At 31.6% G+C, this 21,406-nt stretch overlaps 2 protein-coding genes and 1 non-coding gene across 9 annotated transcripts in view; 2 read left to right on the plus strand and 1 right to left on the minus strand.

The window, feature by feature from the left end:
- Window positions 1-1,857: 1,857 nt before the first annotated feature.
- LOC118442782 (uncharacterized) lies at window positions 1,858-9,079 on the minus strand. Of its 4 annotated transcripts, XM_035868859.2 has the most exons (7): window positions 8,898-9,079; window positions 8,324-8,617; window positions 6,494-7,513; window positions 6,239-6,416; window positions 5,847-6,140; window positions 5,539-5,781; window positions 1,860-5,116 (listed from the first exon to the last, which is right to left on the minus strand). In XM_035868859.2, exons 3-7 carry the CDS (start codon window positions 7,510-7,512, stop codon window positions 3,467-3,469), a joined length of 3,384 nt encoding a protein of 1,127 aa, XP_035724752.2. In that variant the 5' UTR covers window position 7,513; window positions 8,324-8,617; window positions 8,898-9,079; the 3' UTR covers window positions 1,860-3,466. The 4 variants fall into 4 exon arrangements, with proteins under 4 accessions (XP_035724753.2, XP_035724750.2, XP_035724752.2 ...); XM_035868860.2 differs by lacking the exons at window positions 8,324-8,617; window positions 8,898-9,079 and adding an exon at window positions 7,702-7,907 and having other exon boundaries at window positions 1,858-5,116; XM_035868857.2 differs by lacking the exons at window positions 8,324-8,617; window positions 8,898-9,079 and adding an exon at window positions 8,011-8,269 and having other exon boundaries at window positions 1,859-5,116.
- Window positions 9,080-9,446: 367 nt separating this feature from the next.
- Window positions 9,447-9,518, plus strand: TRNAH-GUG (transfer RNA histidin (anticodon GUG)). Its single transcript has one exon. It is a non-coding gene; the product is annotated as a tRNA-His (tRNA).
- A 1,121-nt stretch (window positions 9,519-10,639) lies between these two features.
- Window positions 10,640-21,406, plus strand: part of crb (cell polarity complex component crumbs) — a 34,660-nt gene continuing 23,893 nt past the window's right edge. For 3 of the 4 annotated variants that reach the window (XM_035868828.2, XM_035868830.2, XM_085663463.1), the window contains exon 1: window positions 10,640-11,194. In XM_035868828.2, the coding sequence (XP_035724721.2) occupies window positions 11,170-11,194 (25 nt within the window). In that variant the 5' untranslated portion in view covers window positions 10,640-11,169. The remainder of the gene's footprint in view (window positions 11,195-21,406) is intronic. The other variant, XM_035868829.2, reaches the window with a different exon arrangement.

The following is a 21,406-nucleotide window of genomic DNA, read 5'->3' on the forward strand; positions in this document are numbered from 1 at the left end:
ATTGTTGATCAATTTTAATGAATGAGTTATTTCGGATTTAATCTAGAATCCCAATTTTGTCGATAAAGCTTTATTTTCTTCGAAAGAAACCTTACAAAACGCTACTTTTTTTTATATGATTTATTGTAGTCGCCCGCGTAGCAATGAAGTAATCGAGCGTTTACATAGTTAAAATAAAAACATCATATAGTATATGTTCGTTCGTATTTCGTCATTTAAATAACAAAGTGTTTTTGCATCGACTGATGTGCAATGCAGTCGTTAGAGTCAGTGTTTGTCCGCAAAGTTTATTGCTTTTTTAAATATTCGTACAGATTGTATATTTATAAAAGATAGTAGAATTTTGCGAATTAACTTCAGTGACCGTTCGTTAAAAAATAACTCTTTTCTTCTTTTCCAAGGATCATCGAGGGATAGATTCTTCTGCGGTCGGATGAGTATCGTCTGATGATGTATCGTCGAATAACTCGATTCATCGTTCAATTTATATGCGACAATAACGAATAAAGGCTCAAAAATACTTTGTTATAAAAAAAAAAAAAAAAAAAAAAAAAAAAAAAAAAAAAAAAACCCAAAGAAAATAGGAAACAACAAATTGGTTTTCATTCGATTATACTATATACGTATTATAAGACATTAGTTATATTTATCTAATCTATTTACACAAGGTATATTTAGGTGTTTTGTACTAAAGTTAATTTATCATCAATCCCTTTTTTTTTTTTTTTTTTTTTTTTTTTTTTTTTTCCCCCAAAGTATACACTCTCTATCAGATCACTTCACTGTCACGTCCAATTGCATTCCATCGTCATCATCTTCATCGATACTTATGCGAGGATACACTTAATTGTACTGTTTCTAATCATGCATTTTAACTCATAAATACGTGTATAAAAGTGTATGTATATCCTATGTAACACAATATTGGAACATAACTTAGATATTGCAGAACGAACAATGTTACACTTGAAATTTCTTTATTCTTAAATTAAAATGTTACATTTGCTACAAACATTTTTGGGTGAAAATTGTATTAGATTTGAGTTATAAAACTTTAAAAAGATTTCTGCCTGTGAATGAATAACGATGTACATACGGCGTTTTAATATTGTGCTTATAAGAAAAGTGAAAAGATGCTAGTAATTCATAATTTCATAGTGATAAAGTCTTAAAATTTCGATTTCTATATAAAATGATTACATTAGAATTATTATATTTATATTGGTATAATACTGTGATATAATCGTACACAAATTATTATTTAAAAAGTATATTTCTAAGATCTTTAATTAACCATCGACCACCCATCGAATATCGGCCAATTTTCCATGATATCAATTCAAACTTCAATGTAGTTTTTATATCCTGAAAAAAATACTCTAACAGAGTGTCCAAAATATTGAATTAATTTGATTTATCAAAAATTGTAGAATCACACAAATTAATTATAATGCATTGGCTTCGATTTTATCGTTCGCTTTAACATTTTAAAGTTATATTATCAGTAAAATAAATACAAATGATATTTCGTAAGAATCATTGCGCAACAAGCTACAAATAATCGAACATCTTTATACACGCCGCTGTTATATGTTGAATGCAAATTGCAATCAATATATAGTATAACTATTTATTTATGAATGAATGTATGTTTATATTTATTCAATATATAATATGTAAAGTATAACGTATATATATATATATATATATATATATATATATACACACACACACACATATATATATATAATGTACAATATACAGTACACATTATATATCGTATGTATATGCGGTATTTATTATTAATGGAAATAATATAGATTTATAAAATATATTATGTAAATACATATATATCTAGGTGTAGAATAATATAATGTAATTATAAACATATAAACAATGTATTTTGATATTTGGTATAGATGATTTTTTTATGTAAGAATGAATATTGATGAATTGCCATTGCACATGATACATGAACATTCGAAAAAACAATAATATTTTTGACGAATTTCTTACGTGTATATACAGGATAATTAAAGAACACCCATTATTCATGTTATAAAATATAAAAGTTCCCTAACGAAATTGTATAATCATAAGCCAGAGCGTGTACCTGCTACATATATGTGTCATACTATAGAAAAATAATTCCAGTGTAACAGTTTTGTAATTTAAGTAAAATTTTTAAATTGCATAAATATCTATCGTCACACATATATCGCAAGGGTTTTAATTTTATACATAGTTCTTCCTCATTGCTCACACAATTGCTTGGTATATTACCATAATACTTTATAAAAATATTAATTTTATCACATAAACCTACTTTTGAAGAACATCGAATAACATGAATTGTATGCCATCAAAAGAAAAAAAATATATTAAGAGCCTTTACTAACCTCACCGAGGATTTACTAAATTAAATTGAAAAAGAGTTTCAATAGATATTAATTATTTCTTTAATGCAATTATATCTTCACGATTATAATTCGCCTTGATTCAACAAGCATCGTTTGTATTGATTAGCTTTTAATAAATTAACCGATAAGCAATTTTATATCAATAAAAGAAATAATAAAAGAATGGCTAGACAAAGAAATATAAGAATATTTCTTTAGAATTTATTGCATGTTACGTTTTTCTAGCCTGTAATTTCGATTGTCAAACTCGTTCTAGCGTCGAATCGCAGGAACATAAGCCTATTAAACAAAAAGGGACTTTTTGTCTTTAAGAACTGTGAATATATTATTAATTGGAAACAGACAGCTTATTAATGTACATTCATGTATATAGATGTTGGCTATTTTGTATCTCAATACATAATACATTTTCTATTTTGGCTTTACAAGTGAACGTAGTACACATTATATTGATTGGCGAATCTCATTTAAGTTTCTATTTCCATATAGCACAAATTTTGTCACTAATAATCGTTTATATGAACATATCCTAAAAGGGAAACATGCGTTATGATTTTTTGACTTTTTTGTTTTCTACTAATCAGATAAAAATGGCTGATCTCAGTCAAGAGTACATTGTCTAATTATGCACTATAACTTTAATTACGTATGCACTTACATTTTCTTGGAAAGCTTAATCCTCTACCATGTCGCTTATATATTATTCAAACTACGTACACTTATCAAATAGAAAATACTCTATTTAAATGCATTTGGCATGTCTCGTTTGTATTTGTGTCCCATCAGTTCTAATCACAGTTACTTATTTCAAACCCGAGAACAAACGATGTCACTTTTTTTTCTTTCTTTTTTTTTTTTTTTCTTTTTCCTTTTTCTCTAATACCATTACACCATTATTAGAACTATGTTAACTTAATCATTATTACACCTTTGGACATTTTTGGGCATTAAGCCCATCTTCTTAATAATACATTTGCGATCTATACATTTCCATATTTTTCCAGCTTGATATTGCGTAACGTTTAAAATATCATACGTCTAATGTCTTATTTATTTGTTTTACTTCTGCTAGCAACTGTCGATGCATCTATAACAGATCTTCGATTTCTAAAATTTTTGTGCTCGTCGTATTTGGATAAATCATCTTTTCTTTTGTTACCAATGTCGACCAATTTAACATTATTGTGCCGTTCATTATTACTATCGATATTAGAATTCTTAGACGTATTTTTAACGTCTTTCAACTCTGTCTCGTACGTTTTCCGTGACGGTTGGGGCGTATAATAAAGACTAAATCGTTTTGGTTTAACTTGTTTTTGTTTCTCATTTCGTAGTTCATCAGTAGAACGAAATTTTCGTCCATCTTTTCTATCCGTATAATTGGATGAATTACTAATGTCGACACTACTCTCAATGGATTTCTTTGTCGAGTATTGAGGAATATAGCTAAATCTTTTGACTTTCACCGAATTTTTTATACTTGTTTTTATCCTCGACGGATTATCCTCTCCGAAAGATGATACGCCATTCTTTGAATGTCTTAATATATCTTGCCCCTTTGTCACGTTATTGACAGAATTTGTCTTATCATCTGTATGAAGATTTCGCACCTTGGGTATTTTTGATGTATCGTTTTTAAAATTAATCTTCTTCTTCAATACATCATCATTTGCGACTTCAACATCTTTGCAACTATTTTGATTTGGATCGTTCACGTTATTGCATTTAATATCTTGATTAGGGGACATGCTTATATTCTCGAAGCTATCGGTAGATTCCATACTTTGAATTGAACTTGATTTTCGGCTATATGCTGATTGTGCAAATTGAATATTTACAAAACTGTCAGAAGTTTCTATATCATTACTGGAACTACCAGTAAAACTATCGCTCGAAGACGATACTGCATTGCAATTCTTGAGATCGTCACTTTTATAGATAGACTTCGTATTAGACGATAGATTCGAGTTTTCATAACTTCTTGCACTTCTTTTATTTTGTCGTTTGCTCTCCATTTTTTTACTTAACTGAAAAATCTTAATGCCTGGCGTATCTTCTTTAAAATTGATATCACTCAATGAATTTCCATTTCTTTTATTTAACGTAGTTATTCTCGATAAGTGAACACTTTTATTAGGAGATGTATCAATGTGAAAAGAGGAGCTATTATTATAATCGCATATTAATGACGTGGAATTATCTTTACGTAAAGATAAATTTATATTCTTAGGAATACTGCTCATTGAAGAAGTTGTACTGTGTGATAATCTTGATGAATCTTCAAGATCTTCGTTTTTATTAAGAGTGTTTATAAGATTGTGTACAGACTGGCCAAGAGCATGAATATCTTGCAAGCAATCAGCACTTAGAGACATAGGTCCGTCCTCACAGTTGATATCACTAGCCAAATAGATTTCATCTTTGCTATCTGTAGTAGCTCTCGATTGATAACGATTCATATCAAATATCAAATTGTCATCAAAAGATGATGGTACGACGTTATTCTGATTAGGCCTTTTCCTATTACCGCATATATCATTCAACCGCACATTTTCTTGAGAACCATCATTTTTTCTTTGCTTCTTATAGTCAAACTCAAATGTGGCCAGCCTTATCGGCTTACACTGCTGATCCCCGTATTGCTCCGTCGAGTCGGTAGATGTTGTTGAGGTCTGCTTGCCTCCTAGAAAGCTCTGCTGATATACAGAGGCAGGACAAAAGAGAAAAAAAAAGCACTGCTACAGATACAGCAAACTACTACGGAAGCATTTCTAATACCATATTATAATTCAATATAGCTATGCATGGTATGCCAATTATATTTAATACTCAAAGCAATCTAATTTTAACAGTATTTTTTACAGTATAGTACAATATAGTATTTTACAGTGGCGCGATTTGGACGATTTAAAAAAAAAAAGAAAAAAAAAGAAAAAAAAAAACGAAAAAACAAAACAAAAGAAAAAGAAAAAAAATAAATGCAAAATGAAAAATAATACTTTGTTAACAAAGGATGCTATAATGATTAAAATTATATTATCATATGGAGAAAGCCATGAGCCATGCGGGTGTGTATTTAAAGGTCTTCTACTACGATATTATAAGAAAGGACAGTTACCGCTAGCCATGGATGATCAAGTACATCTTCCGCACTGAACCTAAGTTCTGGTTGTGCCTGTAGCATATTTGTGATTAATTGTTTAGCAGAATCGGAAATTGTGTCCCAGTAAGGTGAAGTGAATTCGTATTGCCCACTTAAAATACGTTCAAATAATTCTTCTTGTTCATTTTCTGGTGAAACAAATGGTGGAAAACCACACAATAATATGTATAATATCACTCCGGCTGCCCAGACGTCGATCTGAAATAAATGAACGATATTATTTAAATTCTTAAACGGCACATTAACATTAATTTTGCATGTACTTTTAAACCGTATCCAGTTTCTGCAAGTATCTCGGGTGCTACATATGTCGGTGTTCCGCACACGGTATAAAGATTTTCTCTCACTATTTGTGCAAGCCCGAAATCTCCTAATTTCAAACACCGAACATGACTACCCTCCATTTCAACTAAAAGATTTTCTGGTTTAACATCACGATGTACAATATGATGAGAGTGTAGATATGCTAAAGCGGATGTTAAATGTCCTATCATCACACTAGCTTCAGCTTCTGAAAATTTTGTAGCAGCAGCTATTGCATCAAATAAATCACCACCCTATAAATATAATTCCTTTCAATATAAAAACTTCAAATTACTCGAGACATATTGGTAATATAAATAAATCTGTGGATTATCAGTTCATCCAAGTTTACCTTCACGAGTTCCATGACCAAAAACAATTGATCCATTGTTTCCTGTTCCGCGATCAAGCTAATTATGTTTGGATGACATACCTGACGCAGAATTGCAACTTCACTCGCCAACATCGTTTCCTTTCCTTGGCATTTATACTTATCCACAATTTTCATAGCATATTCTGCGCCTGTAGCTCTAAGATCAAAACAAATGTTAATGGAAAAAAAAAAGAATAATAAATAAATAAATTATTTTTATGGAATATTATTTACTTGTGAATACAGTGTCTCACTACAGCAAAATTTCCATCTCCGATTACGTGGCCCACAGCATAATGTAAACGTAGCGGTTGAGGTAAAATTAAAGAAGATGGACTTGGCGTTCTAACTTGAGGTGTAGTAAGGACCTTTTTGCCAGATTTTCGTGGCATCCTTGGCATTGGACCATTCTGTCTATTCGAAATCCATGGACATCTACGGAAACTTTGAACACATTTGGATTCTTCGAAATCTAATTCAAAATCCTCCTGATTCGACTTTTCTGTTCCATATGCCAAAAAGATATCATCACTTTCAAAGAATTGTTCCAAAGAGGTAACTTGCTGGCCTGACAAAGTATATACTTTTCTCACAGCTCCAGAATCAAGCTTTACTACCTCTGTAATAGCCTCCATTACGTGTTCCAAGCTTGGTGCATTTCTCTTGTTCAATAACAGACGTACTACCTTTCTTGGTTTGGTACCGTGTCGTATCAATGTTACTATTCTAGCTTTCACGCACAAAGGGATAGCGCTTATTTGTCTACCAGTACTAGTTGCAGACTGAGGTAAACCGGAAAGCGAACTTCCTCTTTTCACTTTTGAGGATGAATATTCTACCTTTTTAAAAATTTCTCCTTGTCCAGACACTACATAGCATTTACCATCTTCTAATTCTGAAATATTTTGTATTTTTCTTCCATCCATGGTATAAATTGCTCTAACTCCATTAGGTAATGTTACACTTGATACCAAAGCTCTTGTTAAATCAGAAGCTAAACTATCAAAACTGCGGTATCTTTCATGTGTTACCGCCATAACGACACCAGTATAAAATTTGTCACCATTTCGAAAAAATCGAACTCTTTTAGCCTTTTTCGTAGATGAAGTTCTGGCATTTGAAGACTGCCGTGCGTTAACATCCAATATCCTTTCATCTAAATTAGATATAGGTGTAGAATTTAAATCATTACTGTCTGGAAAACTACTTTCCTTGGACGGCGTGCTGCCACAATTCAATAGTTCCTCCATCATCCTGAATTAAAAAAAGAAAAGAAAAAAAAAATAAAGAAAGAAAAAAAAGAAAGAAAAAAAGAAGAAAGAAAACAAGAAAGAGAGAAAATATTAAATAAATAAGAAAAAGGAACAAAAATAAATAAATGATAGATATGAACTCTTGAAATATTTTTCAAGTTTTAATTACTTTAAGTTGCATATTCTTACTCGAAAGAAAATAAATTTTATCCAATGTAACTGAGTTAAGCTATTAGTCGATCAGCAAACTCAAAATAATGACTTTTATAGGTTACTTAATGTACATTAAGCTAAGTAAATTACTAAGCAAATTTCACAGTTAACACGCAAAAAGATTCACAATTCAATTGATTTGACACAAGAGAAAGTTATTCACTAACTTTATGTCCGTGCCATATAAAAAATTATATAAAACGCTAATGAAATAAATTTTTTTACATCTCACTTTCCAAATATCTCTTACGATTTTTCAAAAAACAACATACATAATGGACATACGTTATAAACAAAGACATTTTCATAATTTGAGAAATATCACAAATATCATATATTCAACGATACTACATTATTTGTACGCGAATGGCGATACGATAAAGATCTATTAATGACTTTTAAAGACACCACACCGGTGACGAACCGATACGTAAAATTTCGAACGTTACTTAACCTACACAACACGATTGATCTTAAATATATACACAACGAATTTCTATCAAGTGTAAATATTAATGTGCCGACATATTCACATATGTAGCTATCACAAAGCTTGCACGAAAATCTTGGGAGGGAAAAAAAAGCGCGAAACACTCACCTACTCGTCAAACAGAACGTCTCTTCGAGAGAAACGAATGAAAGACGAGTTAATGAGCGAATGAATCACCAGTGGTCTGACATTTTCATGGTAACCGTGACGCGAATGGCAGACAAAAACGCAAGAGAATTTCTTTCAAAGCGTTCCCAGGACGAAACTCCTCCTCTTTTTTCCGCGCCACTCGTTATTCCTCCCTCCTTCGCTTTCGATATTTGTGCACTTCCTACACAAGTGATACTCCGATTTTTTTATCCAGACCGTATAGAGTACATAGGAAGATAAACTTGCCAAAGTCTATAAATAAAGGCTTTTGTTAAAGAGGAAGGAAAAGGGCGAGTACGGGAGGATAAAAGAGAGAGAGAGAGAGAGAGAGAGAGAGGGAGGGAAAGTGAGGTAGAGTGAGAAAGAGACAATGACAGGCACGAGGGAGGGTTTGCGAGACGATTGGTAGTGGGATTTAAACGGGAGGGAGGAATCAGGGAGAGGGGAGGAAACGGAAATGCGAGATAAATTGTACTGAGTGCAAACACTCTCTTAAAATCCGATGGATCGAACAATATGCGTTTTATCGCACCTTAACCTCTTTTTATTTCTGAGTCAAAAGTATTTCGATTTCCAATTACGATGTTCGTCTCGTTTTCGATCGTCATCACGAAGAACGAGAAAGCGTTTTTTTTTTTATATAAATCCACGAGACCAAGCATTACTTATTTTTTGTATCGTATTATGTACATTATATATTTTCCCAAATACCATCACGATATTAAATATCACCAATATATATCAATTGCTTTCACTAAATTCTTCTTTTTGCAATTATATATATATATATATATACACATTATCATAAGAGAGGAATAAGAGACGATGTAAGTATTTATTCGTCTGCTAGGTGGCATTACAGGTTCATGTCGCTAGTTTGCCACGTATCTATATTAAAATTACCGATGTTACGTATTATATCTTATTGATTGGTCCTTAAAACTATATTTTCGATATAATTTATACAAAAAAGGATAGATCGATTTCATAACTGTATCAATTTTCTATAATTTATATAAATTTTATTTTTATTTTTACCATAACATTTCTAATATGTATAGATCTAACAAGTCCTCTGATAGCCGTGATCGTCTAGTGGTTAGGACCCTACGTTGTGGCCGTAGTAACCCAGGTTCGAATCCTGGTCACGGCAATGCCTCGACAATAAAAAGGCATTGTCACGGCAGAGGTTTTTTTTGTATGATTTTATTTTCGACAATTAATTATTATTTTAACAACTACGTAAGTACAACAAATATACATATATATATATGTTCTCTTAAATTATTTAATTATTATTCTTAAAAAATAAAGAATGTGTGTGCAATTGAAACGTATATTTTTAGAATTAGGATCAGGATAAAGGTAATTTTTTAAAAGAAATCTTTTAGGTTTTATTAATATCGTAAATATCAATGTGTATTATATTCAACATGACGTCGAACTACATATACACACATGCATACGTTCAGATCCGTCAAGAGGATCGCACATCATGCATGTGACATCACTGCTGAATAATGATGCCTCTCTTACGCTCTTACAATATCCTTTCTCGCTTTTTAAATCCTTTTTTTCTTCTCTTCGTAATAAAGCTTCGAAATTGACATTAGCATTCATCCAGGGGAGCGATGGTAGAGACAATACTTTCGATGCGAAGAGACATAATACGTGATATCGATATAACGTCAAAAGCGTCGAAGATCAATGAGAAAAGAGAAGAATGTATGAATTAGCGATAAATCGTGCTTTTTGAAACACAAATATAAGATCGATCGATGATATCAGATTACGCTTTCATAATCGAAAAATTCTTATTCAGAGAGAGAGAGAGAGAGGCTTTGAAAGCCATTTGAGAACCACTGTATTGTACCGTATTCAGGAAAGTTCATATTCGTGATTCGCTAAAGATACATAGAAACGGTCGATCAATTATTATCGAAATAGCAATAACGATATGCGATACTTACTTATAAATAATATAATACGCGAATTTGAATATTTCTATATTACAATAAAATACATGAAATATCTGCTTACGAGCTCTCACGTTTTCGCGCCAGAATTCTTTTTCCGACGCATCGCGAAAACCCGACGCACTCGGTTCGGCTGCGTTCGGGCAGGTACGTTAGTCAGTTACAGAGACGATTGGTGGGAGAATCGTAGCGGGGCCGTAAGTTGCTTAGCTAGTGGGGATTGGTGCCTGAAGAGTGGGGAGGAGTGAGCGGGGAATGGATCGTGTCGCGGGAAGGTAAACTGGCGGCGTTCTCCGGAAGAGTGCCGCAGTCTCGTTCGACGCGTGTATCTTTGCGGTAGTGCGATATTATAACGTGATTGCTACGGCGCTTAGCCGTACTCTTGGAGAGAAGGTAAGGCAAAGAAAGAGGAAGAAGAGGAGGAGGAAAGCAGCTGTGACGAGTATATACCTATGACGAGAACGCGACGGGAGATCGGTCTATCTATGTGTTAATCGGTGTATGTGGTCTCTTTCGGAAAAAGAGCGCATATACTTAAAACATAACGTTATATCGAATTAATTTCCTTTTTTTTTTTTATTGGAGACGCTGAGTGTGAGTGTTATAATAGAAAAAGGGTATGTTACGTTATTGAAAAACGAAAAATCCTTTCGTCGTGTGCTACATTTGCGTGTGATCTACGACGGCGACGACGACAACAACGAGGAAGACGAAAACGACGAGGACGAGGACGACGACGACGACGACGACGACGACGACGACGACGACGACGACGACGACGACGACAGGGACGAAAGGTGGCGGCGTCGGCGGCGGCGGTAGAAGAAAATGCAGGCACGATACGTCGTCGCAGGTAAGAGTAGAAATAACGTTGAAAATGACGTCGAATAGTAACTGGCATACCACATCAACTGTCAGATCTTTCTTACCTACCGTACTAATCGCCATTTCAATTCTATCCTATTCCTTTATTTCCTTTTCCACCTTACAATATGAGGGTCTTACTTCTGCATGCTTTCGTGCAGGTAGATACGCACCGTAGCGTGCACCCTTCTCCCTCTTTCCCCCTTCCCTTTCTCTCTTCCTCCCCCGCCGCGTGCACACTCTCTCACTCTCTCTCTTTCTCTCTCTTTCTCTCTCTCTCTCTTCCACTTCACTCTCACCATTTTGTTGAGCCTTCCTTTTCTTGCGCTCGAATACGAAGCGCGTAAATTTTTTGACGCATTCTATACATGCGAGCGATCCTTTTTTTTCAACCATCCCCCTCCTCCCGCCGCCCCACCCCATTGATTTGAACACGATTCACGTAACGCGTTTCGTTTCGAGCCGATCGAGGTCAACGAACTCGATCCATGTTTCTAAACGATCCATCGCGTTCGATCATTTTCGTATGTATGTATGTATGTATGTATGTATGTACGTAATGTAAAAAATGAACGGTCCTCTGGTCACAAAAACTTTTTTGTAGCAATGCAGTTCGAAAGGCTATGTAGATCACACCTGGTTTTTTTCGGAGCCACAGGTGGCGCTCGTCATATTTCTTTTTATTTTTTTTTTTTTATACAATACTTACATGCATACGATATTTATATCCTATGTATAAATTTTTTATTGTAAACTTGTAGTTATTTATTTAGAGGCATAACTTGCTTCTCGTTTTAACTCGTTTTAACTTGAGAATTCGTTGCTCAAGAATCTAGATCTTTCTAACTTAAATTAGTTTTATTAATAATGCAATTTAGACATAATAGTAATAGTAGAATCAAATTAAACAAGTACATATGTGATTGGATATCTAATTACTCATTAGCGAAATCATAGTGATTATGATTATTAAAAGTTAAGAAAGTTTAAAGGAATTTCTACGTAAGATTGTTGAACGTTCTCATTATAACAAGTCGAAACCGAAAACGATCTTTTTTTTTTATTCACGTAATAAATCTCGTATATCTAAGTTCGTAATTGGCATTTATCGAATCGACTAATTCGAAATAATCGATCTCGAGGCGATTGTTTTGATATACATAAGTACGTGTGTGCGTGTGCGTGAGAGAGAGAGAAAGAGAGGGAGAGAGAGAGAGAGAGAGAGAGAGAGAGAGAGAGAGAGAGAGAGAGAGAGAGAGAGAGAGAGAGATCTAATTTATAATTTATAATTTTACGAGAAATATTTCCCAAAATTATCGTCGATAGAAATTTTGTCGTAAATCTCGTTCCCAGCACGGAGTAGAATCGAGTAGAAACGAGTAGCAACTCTCTCGCGGTTTTGACTCTACCTACGGCATGTCTTGCCTTTTACCGCAACTGCTGATCTTCGATTCGCGCGAGTTCCCATCGAACACACGCCCGAAGAGTAGCGATTCCGTTCGTTGTAAAATCAACTACGTATCTATCAATATTTCCTTTTTCTTTTTTTTCTTTTTAACATTTAACAATAATTACGTACGTAACTCTCGTTAGTACTTCGGTTATTTTTTCTCTTTTTTTTCGCGATGTTTGTGTTCGGTATAGAAAACAAAAAACATTGTGTAAAAAAGGTCGTGTAAAAATTGATTTACAAAAAAATATAAAACTCGTATTATGTTAAGGTAAACTACAAAAAGCTACTTGAAATATAGAAATAGCGTATACTACAAATATTTTATTTAATAAACCCACAAATAACAAAATTAATACGTCGAGTAAAAAAGAATGAAAAGTATTTTCTTTTTTTAAATTAATACACGATCTTCGTGACGTTATCTGTGAATTAATTAATGTGCATTTTTGCAACCATGTAAAATGAAACGTGTTAAAATCGTTCAACTGCGAATTGTATAAAAAAAATACCGTGTAAAATTTATTGAAAATTTGAAATTTTCAAATGACGCTTCCTTACAAATTTCGTAATCCGATATTTTCCAAATTCTTAGGCAATAAATAAATAAATATACTTTTATGTCGACAGAGGATCGATATGATGAAAAAAAGGCTTTATCAATGACTGAATCGTAAGAAAGAAAAAATATTTCATGATTTTTTTTGTTATTTAATCAAAATCTCGTTATAATCTCACTGCGAACATCATATCGAAGGACCCTACGAACGACCATAAATTTTCATGCGATTTGGAAGAATATAAGAAGGGCATTTCGAAAATTTATATGTATATATATTGATCATTTTCTTTATAATATACTATTAATTAATAAGAATATTGAAATAGAAGTTTTTTGAAAATGCATTTATATATAATAAACAGAAGATTGCTTCAATGAAAGAAGATTCTGCCCTTGAGACGTGATCACATTTAGATTATATATAAAAGGAAAGAAATAAAAGCGACAAAAGAAACAAGTGGAAAGAATTTTCTCACGTTAAAATGAGAACGTCTACGTAGCTTCTTACTATATAAGGACAAAACGAATACTTCTTTCTGGTAAATAGATATCCTTTTTTTAAATTCTACTATAAATGGTATCGCGCTATATCAAGAATAGAATGGCTTTTTTTCAATTTTTAGAAAGCATCAGAGGATTCGACACAACTATGAACTAATCCTAATAATAAGATTTTATTTCGGTTGATATTCCAAGGAAATATCATTTACGTAGTATGTATTACTCAAATATATACTACGTACATATACAAATAATCTATGTATATATCTAATGATCGTATACGCTCAAATGTCTTGCACTATCTTAATGTTTTCAATACAAAAATAAAACTGTTTCATTTCAAAATTATCATGATAACACGTCAACGAATTAACGTGTTCTTTCGAATCATTTCACCATATATTTTTACAATTATTTTCCTACAATCTTATTTTATTAACTAAAAGATTCATAATTATTTGTACAAATGGTATGATGACGTCAGCATGATATTATAAAGTTCAACAAAAAGACAAATGATAATAATGCATAATTATCTATAATCGTTAAAGAAGCCAATGAATTATTATTCCTTTAAAATATATCCATTTAAAAATCACAAATAAATCTCATATTTTCTCCCTCATTTTATTTTATGCGTTTTGTATTATTCGAGTAATATTAAAAAAGAAAGAAAAAGAAAAAATTTATTTATAAAATTTTTCCAATAATTCATCTTTTCTTATCTTCGATCTTCCAATTCTCATCTTTAACGAGCTCGGATGGTAGATCTTTCTAAAAAACTACGCATATTTATACCGTTTTTACCTTCGTACGCTCGATTAGTTCCGTGAAACGTACTTTTTCCTTTAATCAAGGCACTAGTGATCTTTATATTCAACTAAAAAGAAATTGTTCGAACGCTTCTCCATTGAAATCTCTTAAACGACCTTAATGCCTCCTACCGAGCTACGCAGACTTTTCTTTTTACCTGAACGCGTTATCAATCGTTTAAATATGGCAGGAATTTCAAAAGAAAAATGTATTGATGAACGAGACATGATTTCCATTATGACGATATACATAGGCTATAGCATTTTAATGACGTTTGAAATTTATGTTAAACGATAAAATCGATGATTTGTAGTAAACGAAGTGCAAGTGATAGGTTTCGTATTTTTGAGATATATCATTTTCATTATCACTCGAACAAATATCGATCATGCACGAAAGATTATAAATATGGATATTATTAAAAATTTCGATGAAATTTGAATCGATCGATTTCTACATGCATGACTGTATAATAAGTATATAATATAGTATATAGATATATTAATAGGTATATAATACATATGGGATAAATATTTTATGTGATATAATTATCGAAAAAAAAAAATGAAAATTCAATGATTAAAGCATGCAATAATTGTCGCTTATAACTTATAATTGCGTTTAACGATTCATAAATAACATATAAAGAAATGTCCGAGTACATCCGTACAAATTCTGTTCTTAGTTCCTTGAACAAATGAACGCGAGTATTATACGTAAATACGTAGTTACGTTTGCTTAATTAACAAATTTCAGTTGACAATATTCAATTGTCATTAAATATTGTTGAAAACGTTCGATAAAATTCCATGGGTCATGTGCATATCGTGCTCTGAATTACTCACGACAGATCGATATAGATATTAGTGTAACGACCTCGAAAGTTGACTCTCACGAATCGAAATAATTAAGGGCTTTTCTATTTATACGTCATCGAGTAACAATTCGATGATATAGATATTATTTTTCATAGCTCCTTAAAGTATATTTTTACGTATTATATACTAGATATTATAGATATAGTACTATATGTATATACGTAAAACATATGTATTTACGGGCAAGAAACTTGAAAGTTTCTTTCGATCATACGATAGGATGCGTTCACAGTCCGTCGAACTCGGTACATATCGATTGCTGTAAATCTTGTTGTTGCAACAACGTCTTTGGTTTTCGTCGGTAAAAGCTTATTTTCTTCGGATGAAACTTGTGAAACGCTTCATAGTTTTACGCATTATGAATATACATGAAATTATGTATACACAGAGTATGTACATATATTACATACGTGTGTCTATATATACATGAGTATATATATATATATATATATATATACACGTATGCATTTACACAGTCACACTAGAAAATGAAGAGAGAGAGAGAGAGAGAGAGAGAGAGAGAGAATCTGAAATCATTAATTATTTAAATTACTTTTATTTCAATTCCATTTTCCATTTCATATTGATGAGACTTTTTTAAGGAAACTAAGAAATGTAGGTAAAAGGTATTTTATTTAATAATACATATAAATATTCTTTATATATTAATAAATATATATATATATATTTATTAATATATAAAGGACTTTGAAATATATAAGTAATTTTTCCTTTTTAACAGCCATTTTCTTTCTCCTGTCTCGGACTCATGATTTCTTTGATGCAATCGAAAGATTACTACTTACTTAGATTACTACATGTATTTAAACATTTATTAAATGAAAACAAAATTTTATAAGATTATTTTAATTCGGATTATTATTCGGTAATCGAATCGTTTCACTTTGAGGATAGACCATCTTTTTTATAAGCAATCTACTTATACACGTTAAAATTCGCTCTTCATTTCATTAATAAATACCAGAAATTATAATGGAATAACCAAATATTCATGTACCGAGACGAATAAAATTTTCAGGATATGGTGCTGAAATTAGTTGTTTCCGTAAACTTTCGCGAAACTCCTATATAATAGTACTATATATGTAAACTTTTCAGTTGTTGTTGTTGTTGTTGTTATTGCTGTTGTTGGATTATTGTCATGCTTTCGAGGAAGAAAGCGAGGCGTACCTACTTGCTTATTTTTTAACGTAGAAATACATATATTAAAATGTCGCTTAAAAATATTCATTTAAAGATAGCGAAATCACTCAATTAAATAGAACTAATATCTATCGAGCGTAATTAACGTTAAGACTTTCAGGAAATATTCAGTAATAATCGATTTTATCGTACACTTGTTAGATAAGTTTCTATTTTTTCCCCTTTTCTTTTCCTTTTGTTTCTTTTCTTTCGAATTACTCGAATACTAAAAACAATAACTGGATTCTTTAAGGAAGTAATTAAGAAGCTTATAAATTTATGTACCTAAATAGGTGTGTGTATACATACAGATATATATATATATATATATATGTATATATATATATATATATGCATGTACATAATATTAAGCGTTCGAATACCAGAGCATTGTTGCACAATGCAGACGGATATACCGAGATCTATTGAAACAATCGCAACAAGACTTTTTCATTCCATTTTTTAACAAGATTATTTTCATTAACTCTTAACATTTCAAACGATGAATTATGGCAAATATTAATCGGCAATCATAATAAATAATTAAATACTTGAGTTAAATAATCGAGTTCGTTAATTCGCAAGGTATTATAGTTTAGAAAAAAAAGTAAAAGAAAAGAACAGAAGAAAAGAAAGAAAGCAAAATAAACGAACGAATTTATAAAATTGATGGGGTATGGGGTGATAAATTGGAGAAAAAAGGAAGAAAAAAAGAAAATCGAAAAGGGAAAAATTCTTTTTGAATTTCTGTAAATTGAGCACGACGTTGACAGGCAACAGTATATAGAGGCAAGTTTTCTACAGTAGGGAAAGCAATCGAAGAGTTTTCTTCGTTCGAGTCTCTTGAGGACACAGGTGTGGAAGCCATGTCTGGGCAAAGCCGAAAGGCCTCGTCACGCAGCGCGCACACGCATACGGATACGTGCACCTGGTGATGAGGAAGGAGAGAAAGAGAGAGAAAGATAGAGTTAGAGCTAGTTAGTCAACGAGTCTTATTCCTTTCCACCATTTCTTTTTCTCCTCATCCTTTTCTTTTTCCTATGAAACGACTCTTAACCGCCTTTTGTTTCTCTTAGTCAGCGAAAAAGGAAGCCACTGGATTTTTTTCGAGCATCGTAAAGTGTTTTACATTTGTGCTCGCATATTTGCATTTATAAAAGAACGAAATTATATCGTATCTTATTGCGTTCTTTCTTTTTTCTTTCTTCCTACTTCTTTTTCTTTTCTTTTGTTTTATTTTTTCCTTCATCGAACAAATATCTTGTGAAAAAACGAATCGATCCTATCGTCGATAAACCATATGGCTGTAATCGTTTTAATCTTTTCAAGCAATTTTATTATTATATTATATATTTCCATCGATTTCTCACGCACAATTAATTTCAATTTTCATATTTATACGCTTTCTGTAAAGTAATCAGAAATAAATATAGAACCATATGCTATCCCAAATTATATTACCCTATAATAATATTAACAGTAACAATGGATAATAATCCTATGAAATTTATCTTTGTTTCTCGAAAATCACGTTTTAGGTATTTATCCCATCGGCTCGCGATGAATGATGTTTTTGAAATCTATTTGATATTTGATTTAAATAAATCGGAAAAAAATCTTATTGAGAGAAATATGTTTATCCAATGAAATGAAATTAATTTGGATGATCTACACTTTTGGCGCTGTAGCTTAATCAATGTCTCAACTCGACTATACGTTATTTGTATGAATGCTCATCAGTAGAAAGATATTATGAAGATTATATTTCTAACGAGCAAATTTATAACCAAAAAATGCACTTCGTGTGAGAACATTTCTTTTTCAAATTAAAAAAAAAAAGAAAATATATTTTTCATTTTTTTTCCTTTTCTTTTACTTCTCAAAATTCTTTTTTTTCTTTTCGTATTTTAAATTTGATATAATGGCGTTCCGAAAAAAGAACTTGCCACTGTGAAACGAGTTGTTTTAACACGAACAAAAATTAAATCTTCCATTAAAAGATTATAAAAGTAATGAAAGGTTAAAACATATGAAATTCATTTCGTTCATTCCTTTCGACTTTTCTTTCATCAGCAGCAAAAATTCAGCAGCAGAAAAAGTATCGATATCGCTAATTATAAGTATAAACGTCGAGATCAGTGTTAATATTTCAAAGATTTCCACTGTTTACTTTTTCCTCAATTAGGAAAATTGATTGACTTGATATACTTTCAAAGCATACGAAAGCTAACATGAAAACGCGAACTGCTCGTTGCTCGACATCGACTTTGAAACCAGTTTGACGATGATTCATTGGAAGATATCGAACTCTTTGCGTCTTACGATCATTAATGTCTCCTTGTTTCGACTACTTTCGTCATTATAGCGAGAGTCGTTAAGTTTATCGATAATGAATACGTCTTAAGTATAATATTCAAATGCAAATTTTTTTTCATGTTATATTTAAGAACAGTATATTTACCGAACGAATTTCTCGGATTTTTTAAACAATACGAATTTATTTTTTAAACTTAATATTAAAGATATCGTAGATTTCTAGATATCTATGGTTAAAAAAATAGTTTTATTAGAAAAATTTTTTGTTTTTATCTAATTAAGGAAATGTGTCTTCATGAAATAATAAGTGAAAAGAAAAAATTTTTTTGTGAATACCAAATTGAATGAAAGAAAAAAAATGACATATGTTTATTGTTTCGCTTCTGTGGTAGAGTGAAATATTTTCTACGGAAAAAAGAGATTCATGGAAAAGCTGACACAACAGGGACATCCTTTGTAGCCATGTGTTATTTATCAGAGTCAAACGATTGTCAAGGAATTTCTTTCCTATATCGAGTTTCTTGTCTTTTCGAAGATAATTAAATGGCATAGTGCATTCCTTCTTCACTTTTATTCAAGTCTCTTTGAATACGTATACACACACACACACACACACACATATATATATATATAGTTTCTTCCTTATATTGGATTATAATAACAATTTCTTTGATTGTCAACTTTTTTTGACTATAAATCAAGTAGATACATCGCTTTAGAAAATTTGTTTTCATCTATATCTTCGTATTTTTTTCCAGATATTCTGTTCTGAAAATAATGAAGTAATAAAATATAAAAATGTACAAATCAAAATATACATGTATTATATTTATTGGAAAGTGATCTTTGGGTAAAAAGAAAAGAATTTTTAAAAAATACATCTGTCCTTTTGATCGAGTAAACTGAAATTTCTTGTTAATCTAATCAATGTCGTAACGTCGAATATATATAGTACAATGAAATATATCAAAATTGAAGGAATTTTTATGCTTCAAAGCAACGAATGTGTCTCGTCTAATGCGACCCGATTTTCGAGCAGAGTTGCGTTTAAAAAGTCAACGATTCAAATGGAATAACTCGAACGGAAAGCTCGTTAAAACACGGTTCATTGGACGAACGAACAATCGGCTGTATGGAGATAGGAATTAGCGGAACTTTCGCGATGCGAGGAAACACGTTTGATTCGCGATCCGGTAGCTTCGGAACGAGGATTAATTAAAAAGAATCGCTTATCTGTTACCTCTAATGAACACGTTTTCGTTTAAAACAAGAGAAATTCTTCTATGTGTATCTGCCGCATATCGCAGTGGGAGAACGTACCAAGTCCATCTTTGTTTATTTAATTTTTAAAATCGAATTAATTGAATAATTTATCTTTATCTATATAGATAGTGTATCGTTTAACAAAATTTTATTATTTATTTATTTATATAATTAGGAGATACGATATTATATATCTTATATAATATACATTGCGATTTTGTACGATGAAAATAGCAAACAATTTTGAAGTTATCAAATGAAATTTCGTTTCGAAGTTTGAAATTCTATTGTTCTAACTTTGAATTCGTTCGAATTTGGACGTCATTAATTTTCAGAATTGCTTGAAATCTCATTTCGTTCGCTTAATGAGTGATTCTTTATGTTACTCAATAAAATTTTGTGTGCGAAGTATCGTATAAAGATCGATTCAGACATTTCAGTGCAGTCTTCAGTTCTGATTATTCGGCCATAGTGATTTTAATATTATTGTATGTAATTTAGATGTAGATATACGTTCGCTTGTCTCAGTTCAGTCACCGATCCTTTCATACACAACTCCTCTAATATAAATTACGAAGATGGAAATGAGACCGAACAGAATTGTCTGGATCGATTTCAAAGGACTGTTATTTATTGCGTCAATATTTTTAAATATTTCTAATCGGTATTTTAAATAAACGATCAGTATTTATAATAAAATATCAGTACGTAATATAAGCGATCAGTATTACATCGATTGATACAAGTATATTGATTGAAATATTTGAAAGTATAATAATATGTCAGTATTTTTTAAATAACTGATTAGTATTTATAATAATGAACCTTGACATTTAATTATTTATACCGATCATTTTTTTTACAAAATATTTATCATTAATTAATAAAAATATTTATCAAATAAATAGAATTGAGATATTAGATGGAGAATTTATAGCCTAGCTATAATGGGAATTCGTCTCATTTTCTATATTCTATATCTCTCTTTCAGTCGCTTGAAAACTTTTTTTGGTATGGAAAAGCGGAAAGCAAAGCAGTGAAAATCGTTCAATTGAGTACTAGCATAGACCTTGCCGTTGACACTTGCCAGATCAGCATCAGGCACTCTCGAGTGCTTTCGTCTCGTACAGACCACTCTTACAATGAGAAAGAATGGTGCATCCGTCTCTCTCTCTCTCTCTCTCTCTCTCTCTCTCTCTCTCTCTCTCTCTCTCT

Source organism: Vespa mandarinia, chromosome 22, assembly GCF_050613455.1.
Source record: "Vespa mandarinia isolate Hongniang chromosome 22, ASM5061345v1, whole genome shotgun sequence".
NCBI classification, from domain to species: Eukaryota; Metazoa; Arthropoda; class Insecta; order Hymenoptera; family Vespidae; genus Vespa; species Vespa mandarinia.

What these genes read in the sequence shown, in the direction of transcription:
- LOC118442782 (XM_035868857.2), bottom strand. Translation starts at nt 8,033, where the DNA reads ATGAAAATGTCTTTGTTTATAAC. An exon ending in TGGTCATGGAACTCGTGAAG is followed by an intron (nt 6,141 to 6,238) that starts GTAAACTTGGAT and finishes TTATATTTATAG; the next exon opens with GGTGGTGATTTATTTGATGC. An exon ending in AAACTGGATACGGTTTAAAA is followed by an intron (nt 5,782 to 5,846) that starts GTACATGCAAAA and finishes CATTTATTTCAG; the next exon opens with ATCGACGTCTGGGCAGCCGG.